This window comes from Oncorhynchus mykiss, unplaced genomic scaffold, assembly GCF_013265735.2.
Source record: "Oncorhynchus mykiss isolate Arlee unplaced genomic scaffold, USDA_OmykA_1.1 un_scaffold_87, whole genome shotgun sequence".
In the NCBI taxonomy this organism is placed as follows: Eukaryota; Metazoa; Chordata; class Actinopteri; order Salmoniformes; family Salmonidae; genus Oncorhynchus; species Oncorhynchus mykiss.
Window position 1 is genome coordinate 2369333 of NW_023493659.1, and position 10000 is coordinate 2379332.

Here is a 10000-nt window from a genome sequence, read left to right on the forward strand (position 1 = left end):
CAATTGACCAAAATCAGTTCTGGGACATGTGGAACAATTTAAGCACAACAAAGCCACAAGAATTAGCCATACAAGATGTAGGAATTTGGAAAACTTACTTTGATAATCTATACAAAAACATCCCACAAAAAGACTTAAACCAGAACCAATTAGAAATTAAAGAAAAATTGAACATCCTGGAATCAGTCATTAAAAACAACCAAAATCCATTAGATTACCCAATAACCCAACAAGAACTAAATGAAAAGCTAAAATCTATTAAATCAAAAAAGGCTTGTGGTGTAGACAACATCAGAAATGAAATGCTGAAAAACAGCACACCTGAGTTGCAAAATGCTGTGCTTAAATTGTTCAACATGGTTTTAACTTCTGGCTGCTTCCCTGATGTCTGGAACCAGGGGCTCATCTCCCCTATCCACAAAAGTGGAGACAAATCAGACCCCAATAATTACAGGGGAATTTGCGTCAACAGTAACTTGGGAAAGATTTTCTGTAGCATTTTGAATTCAAGAATTCAAACCTTTCTTCAAGAAAAAAATGTAATAAGTAAATGTCAAATTGGCTTTCTCCCTAACCATCGCACTACTGACCATATATACACCTTACACACACTAATTAATAAACACGTCCACCAAAAAAAAGAGGGCAAAATCTTTGCTTGCTTTATTGACTTTAAAAAAGCATTTGATTCGATTTGGCACGAAGGGCTATTCTACAAAATTCTACAAAGTGGGCTTGGTGGTAAGGTGTATGACTTAATAAAATGTATGTACACAGAAAACAAGTGTGCAATAAAAATCAAAAACCAAAGAACAGAATTTTTTTCACAAGGTCGAGGTGTGAGACAAGGCTGCAATTTGAGTCCAAATCTTTTCAACATTTATATCAATGAATTAGCAGACATGTTGGACCAATCTCCAGCCCCAGGACTCACACTATTTGACACAGAGGTGAAATACCTGCTATATGCTGATGACTTGGTACTTCTATCACCAACCAAAGAAGGTCTTCAACAAAACATTAATATTCTGGAGCAATATTGCCATAATTGGGCCCTGGCAGTAAATTTCCAAAAAACTAAAATCATGATTTTCCAAAAAAAACCCAGATGTCAGAAACAAAAATGTAAATTCACCCTGAACAACACCTTAATTGAACACACAAAACATTACACCTACCTTGGTCTGACCATATCTGCATCGGGAAACTTTAATATGGCAGTGAATGCACTCAAAGAAAAAGCCCGCAGAGCAATGTATGCAATAAAAATGAAATTATTCAAAATCAACATCCCAATTAGAATTTGGACTAAAATATTTGACAGTGTAATCCTACCAATAGCACTTTATGGAAGTGAGGTTTGGGGGCCACTCAATAAACTGGATTTTAAAATGTGGGACAAACATCCAATTGAAACCCTACATGCAGAATTCTGTCGGAAAATTCTACAAGTCCAGAGAAATACACCAACTAATGCATGTAGGGCAGAATTGGGCCGTTTTCCAGTAATAATGAAAATACAGAAAAGATCATTAAAATTTTGGCTACATCTAAATTCAAGTCCAAATTCGAGTCTGCAATTTAAAGCACTTCAAGCCCAAGAGCTGAGCCCAGAAACGAGCCCTCTCAGTCAGCTGGTGTTGGACCTCACCAATCAAGCTGACACCAGCACTGCTTCAAAAGAAAGAATTCCAATAAACAAAATCATGAACCAATCAAAGGAATCATACTTACAATACTGGAAAAACGAAACAAAATCCCAAAGCCGACTAAATTGCTATCTGACCCTAAACAGAGAATATGAATTGGCTGATTATCTCTACTCTGTCAGAGATACGAAGCAGAGACAGATCCTTACCAAGTACAGGCTGAGTGACCACCGATTGGCAATAGAAACCGGCAGACATAAAAAGACATGGCTACCCAAAGAGGAGCGTGTATGTGGTCACTGCATGACAGGGGAGGTAGAGACAGAGATGCACTTTCTCCTTTACTGTGATAAATATTCCTCACAAAGAGATTCATTATTCACAGAAATGACTACATATATTCCACATTTTTACAAATTGAACCCAGAGGAAAAACTAAGAATACTCATGGGCGAAGGAGCAATGGCTCCTCTTGCAGCCAAATATGTATTTTCCTGCCATAGCCTGAGGGACACTGAATAATAACATCTGCATAGTAAACAGTAACTTACTTATTATTACTATTATTGTTATTACTATAATTATTAATGTTTACTGTAGACTATTACCATTTTATTGTATTTATTTTTGTATTATTATTTACTACCATTTTATATTATTATTTGATATCATTTACAATTTTGTTACAATGTATATTGTATACATTGTTGCTTTGGCAATATTGACACAATGTTTTTCATGCCAATAAAGCAGCTTGAATTTGAATTTGAATTTGAATAGAGAGAGAGAGTAGTAGAGAGAGAGAGAGTAGAGAGAGAGAGTAGTAGAGAGAGAGAGAGTAGTAGAGAGAGAGAGAGTAGTAGAGAGAGAGAGAGTAGTAGAGAGAGAGAGAGTAATAGAGAGAGAGAGAGTAATAGAGAGAGAGTAGTAGAGAGAGAGAGTAGTAGAGAGAGAGAGAGTAGTAGAGAGAGAGAGAGTAGTAGAGAGAGAGAGAGTAATAGAGAGAGAGAGAGTAATAGAGAGAGTAGTAGAGAGAGAGAGAGTAATAGAGAGAGAGAGTAGTAGAGAGAGAGAGAGTAGAGAGAGAGAGTAGTAGAGAGAGAGAGAGTAGTAGAGAGAGAGAGAGTAGTAGAGAGAGAGAGAGTAGTAGAGAGAGAGAGAGTAATAGAGAGAGAGAGAGTAATAGAGAGAGAGTAGTAGAGAGAGAGAGTAGTAGAGAGAGAGAGAGTAGTAGAGAGAGAGAGAGAGTAATAGAGAGAGTAGTAGAGAGAGAGAGAGAGTAATAGAGAGAGTAGTAGAGAGAGAGAGTAGTAGAGAGAGATAGAGTAATAGAGAGAGAGTAGTAGAGAGAGAGAGTAGTAGAGAGAGAGAGAGAGTAATAGAGAGAGTAGTAGAGAGAGAGAGAGAGTAATAGAGAGAGTAGTAGAGAGAGAGAGAGTAATAGAGAGAGTAGTAGAGAGAGAGAGAGTAATAGAGAGAGTAGTAGAGAGAGAGAGAGTAATAGAGAGAGAGAGTAGTAGAGAGAGAGAGAGTAGAGAGAGAGAGTAGTAGAGAGAGAGAGAGTAGAGAGAGAGAGAGAGTAGTAGAGAGAGAGAGAGTAGAGAGAGAGAGTAGATAGAGAGAGTAGAGAGAGAGAGTAGTAGAGAGAGAGAGAGAGTAATAGAGAGAGTAGTAGAGAGAGAGAGAGTAATAGAGAGAGTAGTAGAGAGAGAGAGAGTAGAGAGAGTAGTAGAGAGAGAGAGAGAGTAGAGAGAGAGAGAGAGTAGAGAGAGAGAGTAGTAGAGAGAGAGAGAGAGTAATAGAGAGAGTAGTAGAGAGAGAGAGAGTAATAGAGAGAGTAGTAGAGAGAGAGAGAGTAATAGAGAGAGAGTAGTAGAGAGAGAGAGAGTAGAGAGAGAGAGAGAGTAGTAGAGAGAGAGAGAGTAGAGAGAGAGAGAGTAGAGAGAGAGAGTAGTAGAGAGGGTAAAGCTCAGTGCACCTTGTTTGGTGTCAAATGTTTCTTCCTCGTTAGATACTGAACCAACCACAAACACACACACACACACACACACACACACACACACACACACACACACACACACACACACACACACACACACACACACACACACACACACACACACTACTCTGACCTGACTGTTCCCTGATGAACAGATTTCTCTCCTCTTTTCCTGAATAATGTCCAGATTCCTCTTTTCCAGGAACAACAGAGCTCTGCCTCTTCCTCCTGATGCATCCTTCCATCTCTAGCAGCTTCCCCAGCAACAAGACGTATGGTGAGGTCCAGTTCTTCAACACCAACAACTACCACCAGGGAATAGACTGGTAATCTATGTTGTTTTATATCTATGATACAACTACCACCAGGGAATAGACTGGTAATCTATGATATTATATATCTAGGACACAACTACCACCAGGGAATAGACTGGTAATCTATGTTACTATATATCTATGATACAACTACCACCAGGGAATAGACTGGTAATCTATGTTATTATATATCTATGATACAACTACCACCAGGGAATAGACTGGTAATCTATGTTATTATATATCTATGATACAACTACCACCAGGGAATAGACTGGTAATCTATGTTGTTTTATATCTATGATACAACTACCACGAGGGAATAGACTGGTAATCTATGTTACTATATATCTATGATGCAACTACCACCATCTATGTTACTATATATCTATGATGCAACTACCACCAGGGAATAGACTGGCAATCTATGTTATTATATATCTATGATACAACTACCACCAGGGAATAGACTGGTAATCTATGTTGTTTTATATCTATGATACAACTACCACGAGGGAATAGACTGGTAATCTATGTTACTATATCTATGATGCAACTACCACCAGGGAATAGACTGGTAATCTATGTTACTATATATCTATGATACAACTACCACCAGGGAATAGACTGGTAATCTATGTTACTATATATCTATGATACAACTACCACCAGGGAATAGACTGGTAATCTATGTTACTATATATCGATGATACAACTACCACCAGGGAATACTGGTAATCTATGTTACTATATATCTATGATGCAACTACCACCAGGGAATAGACTGGTAATCTATGTTATTACATATCTATGATACAACTACCACCAGGGCAGAGACTGGTAATCTATGTTACTATATATCTATTATACAACTACCACCAGGGAATAGACTGATAATCTACATTACTATATATCTATGATACAACTACCACCAGGGAATAGACTGGCAATCTACATTATCTATGATACAACTACTACCAGGGAATAGACTGGTAATCTATGTTACTATATATCTATGATACAACTACCACCAGGGAATAGACTGGTAATCTACATTACTATATATCTATGATACAACTACCACCAGGGAATAAACTGGTAATCTATGTTATTATATATCTATGATACAACTACCACCAGGGAATAGACTGGCAATCTATGTTATTAAATATCTATGATACAACTACCACCAGGGAATAGACTGGTAATCTATGTTACTATATATCTATGATGCAACTACCACCAGGGAATAGACTGGTAATCTATGTTACTATATATCTATGATGCAACTACCACCAGGGAATAGACTGGTAATCTATGTTACTATATATCTATGATACAACTACCACCAGGGAATAGACTGGTAATCTACATTACTATATATCTATGATACAACTACCACCAGGGAATAAACTGGTAATCTATGTTATTATATATCTATGATACAACTACCAGCCGGGAATAGACTGGTAATCTATGTTATTATATATCTATGATACAACTACCACCAGGGAATAGACTGGTAATCTATGTTACTATATATCTATTATTGTACTTCCTGTCTAGGTATATGGAGTTGTTCCCGCTCCCATCTAACGTCACCAGTGACTTCCTGTTTGAGAAGAGCTCCGCCTACTTCCACTCAGAAGACGCTCCTCGCCGCGCCGCCGCCCTGCTGCCTAAAGCCAAGATACTGACCGTGCTGATCAACCCCTCAGACAGGGCTTATAGCTGGTACCAGGTATATACACACACACACACACACACACACACACACACACACACACACACACACACACACACACACACACACACACACACACAATGCCAAGATACTGACCGTGCTGATCAACCCCTCAGACAGGGCTTATAGCTGGTACCAGGTACACACACACACACACACACACACACACACACACACACACACACACACAACGACCGTAACACACACTCCTATTGAACTCAAACACAACAGGATGCAGAATTTGAGTTTTGAGTTTGACAGGAAGTGTGTTATTAAATCTGGCAGGTCAATTCCATTTTATTATTATTCAATTATTTATTTACTATTTAACGAGGCAAGTTAAGAACAAATTATTATTTACAATGATGGCCTACATCGCGTTTCTCTGGAAACAGTGTTGATATGGTCTGTTGATAACCTCAGTGTTGATATGGTCTGTTGATAACCTCAGTGTTGATATGGTCTGTTGATAACCTCAGTGTTGATATGGTCTTTTAATAACCTCAGTGTTGATATGGTCTTTTAATAACCTCAGTGTTGATATGGTCTGTTGATAACCTCAGTGTTGATATGGTCTGTTGATAACCTCAGTGTTGATATGGTCTTTTAATAACCTCAGTGTTGATATGGTATTTTAATAACCTCAGTGTTGATATGGTCTGTTGATAACCTCAGTGTTGATATGGTCTTTTAATAACCTCAGTGTTGATATGGTCTTTTAATAACCTCAGTGTTGATATGGTCTGTTGATAACCTCAGTGTTGATATGGTCTGTTGATAACCTCAGTGTTGATATGGTCTTTTAATAACCTCAGTGTTGATATGGTCTTTTAATAACCTCAGTGTTGATATGGTCTGTTGATAACCTCAGTGTTGATATGGTCTTTTAATAACCTCAGTGTTGATATGGTCTTTTAATAACCTCAGTGTTGATATGGTCTTTAAATAACCTCAGTGTTGATATGGTCTTTTAATAACCTCAGTGTTGATATGGTATTTTAATAACCTCAGTGTTGATATGGTCTTTTAATAACCTCAGTGTTGATATGGTCTGTTGATAACCTCAGTGTTGATATGGTCTGTTGATAACCTCAGTGTTGATATGGTCTTTTAATAACCTCAGTGTTGATATGGTCTTTTAATAACCTCAGTGTTGATATGGTCTTTTAATAACCTCAGTGTTGATATGGTCTTTTAATAACCTCAGTGTTGATATGGTCTTTTAATAACCTCAGTGTTGATATGGTCTTTTAATAACCTCAGTGTTGATATGGTCTTTTAATAACCTCAGTGTTGATATGGTCTTTTAATAACCTCAGTGTTGATATGGTCTTTTAATAACCTCAGTGTTGATGTGGTCTTTTAATAACCTCAGTGTTGATATGGTCTTTTAATAACCTCAGTGTTGATATGGTCTGTTGATAACCTCAGTGTTGATATGGTCTTTTGATAACCTCAGTGTTGATATGGTCTTTTAATAACCTCAGTGTTGATATGGTCTTTTAATAACCTCAGTGTTGATATGGTCTTTTAATAACCTCAGTGTTGATATGGTCTTTTAATAACCTCAGTGTTGATATGGTCTTTTAATAACCTCAGTGTTGATATGGTCTTTTAATAACCTCAGTGTTGATATGGTCTTTAAATAACCTCAGTGTTGATATGGTCTTTTAATAACCTCAGTGTTGATATGGTCTTTAAATAACCTCAGTGTTGATATGGTCTTTTAATAACCTCAGTGTTGATATGGTCTTTAAATAACCTCAGTGTTTAGAACAGACCGTTATTTATCCAACAACCATGTCATTTGATTGGCTTCTTTTTCAACATCTTCCAGGTCAACTTGAGGTTTCACTAATGCATTCTGGGAAATGTAGTATTCCTCCCCCATATTGAACAACATGTGTCAGTGTCAATTGTTTCATCAATACTTGATGTGTATAATGACATGTTTGATGTTTTATGATCACAATATACACTGAGTGGACAAAACATTAGGAACACCTGTTCTTTCCATGACCCAGACTGACCAGGTGAATCATTAGGAACACCTGCTCTCTCCATGACACAGACTGACCAGGTGTATCATTAGGAACACCTGCTCTCACCATGACCCAGACTGACCAGGTGAATCATTAGGAACACCTGCTCTCTCCATGACCCAGACTGACCAGGTGAATCATTAGGAACACCTGCTCTCACCATGACCCAGACTGACCAGGTGAATCATTAGGAACACCTGCTCTCACCATGACCCAGACTGACCAGGTGTATCATTAGGAACACCTGCTCTCACCATGACCCAGACTGACCAGGTGTATCATTAGGAACACCTGCTCTCACCATGACCCAGACTGACCAGGTGAATCATTAGGAACACCTGCTCTCACCATGACCCAGACTGACCAGGTGAATCATTAGGAACACCTGCTCTCTCCATGACCCAGACTGACCAGGTGAATCATTAGGAACACCTGCTCTCACCATGACCCAGACTGACCAGGTGAATCATTAGGAACACCTGCTCTCTCCATGACACAGACTGACCAGGTGAATCATTAGGAACACCTGCTCTCACCATGACCCAGACTGACCAGGTGAATCATTAGGAACACCTGCTCTCACCATGACCCAGACTGACCAGGTGTATCATTAGGAACACCTGCTCTCTCCATGACCCAGACTGACCAGGTGAATCATTAGGAACACCTGCTCTCTCCATGACACAGACTGACCAGGTGAATCATTAGGAACACCTGCTCTCTCCATGACACAGACTGACCAGGTGAATCATTAGGAACACCTGCTCTCTCCATGACACAGACTGACCAGGTGAATCATTAGGAACACCTGCTCTCTCCATGACCCAGACTGACCAGGTGTATCATTAGGAACACCTGCTCTCTCCATGACCCAGACTGACCAGGTGAATCATTAGGAACACCTGCTCTCTCCATGACACAGACTGACCAGGTGAATCATTAGGAACACCTGCTCTCTCCATGACACAGACTGACCAGGTGAATCATTAGGAACACCTGCTCTCTCCATGACACAGACTGACCAGGTGAATCCAGGTGAAAGCTCTGATCCCTTATTGATGTCACCTGTTAAATCCACTTCAATCAGTGTAGATGAAGGGGAAGATGACAGTTTAAAGAAGGATTTTTAAGCCTTGAGACAATTGAGACAGTGATTGTGTATGTGTGCCATTCAGAGGGTGAAGGGGCAAGACAACAGGTTGAAGTGCCTTTGAACTGGGTGTGGCAGTAGGTACCAGGGGGTTTGTGTCAAGAACTGCAACGCTGCTGGGTTTTTCACGCTCAACAGTTTCCCATGCTTGTCAAGAATGGTCCAACCACCCAAAGGGCAAACTGTGGGAAGCGTTGTAGTCAACATGGGTCAGCATCCCTGGGGAACGCTTTCAACACCTTGTAGAGTCCCTGGCGAATCAAGGCTCCTCTGAGGGCAAACTGTGGGAAGCGTTGTAGTCAACATGGGTCAGCATCCCTGGGGAACGCTTTCAACACCTTGTAGAGTCCCTGTCCCAAGGCTCCTCTGAGGGCAAACTGTGGGAAGCGATGTAGTCAACATGGGTCAGTATCCAACACCTTGTAGAGTCCCCTGGCGAATCAAGGCTCCTCTGAGGGCAAACTGTGGGAAGCGTTGTAGTCAACATGGGTCAGCATCCCTGGGGAACGCTTTCAACACTTCCAACACCTTGTAGAGTCCCCTGACGAATCGAGGCTCCTCTGAGGGCAAACGGGGGGCTCAACTCAATATCAGGAAGGTGTTCTTAATGTTTTGTTCGCTCATTGTTTATCAAATTCAGTCTCCTGTTTACTACTTCAATTCAAATTCAAGGTGTGTGTGTGGGTGTGTGTGTGTGTGTGTGTGTGTGTGTGTGTGTGTGTGTGTGTGTGTGTGTGTGTGTTCTAACGCGGTGTATTTCAGCACCAGAAGGCTCATGAGGAACGCACCGGGTCGATGCTCTCCTTCTATGATGTCATCAGCGCTCAACGCGGGGCGCCGTCCAACATCCGATCACTACAGAACCTCTGTCTCGCCCCGGGACTCTACAATACACACCTAGAGCGATGGCTAACACACTACCCTGTTGACCAGGTATACACCCCAGGACTGTACAATACACACCTAGAGAGATGGCTAACACACCTGGACTCTACAATACACCTAGAGAGATGGTTAACATCCCAGGACTCTACTATAGACACCTGGAGAGATGGTTAACACCCCAGGACTCTACTATAGACACCTAGAGAGATGGCTAACA

The 10000-nt window shown here is 40.2% G+C and overlaps 1 protein-coding gene across 1 annotated transcript in view; it reads left to right on the plus strand.

Annotated features, from left to right (window-relative positions):
* Window positions 1-10000, plus strand: part of LOC118946995 (bifunctional heparan sulfate N-deacetylase/N-sulfotransferase 4-like) — a 109795-nt gene that overhangs the window by 92789 nt on the left and 7006 nt on the right. Inside the window, exons 11-13 of the mRNA XM_036971943.1 lie at window positions 3851-3974; window positions 5529-5703; window positions 9661-9831. Of these exons, the coding sequence (XP_036827838.1) occupies window positions 3851-3974; window positions 5529-5703; window positions 9661-9831 (470 nt within the window). The remainder of the gene's footprint in view (window positions 1-3850; window positions 3975-5528; window positions 5704-9660; window positions 9832-10000) is intronic.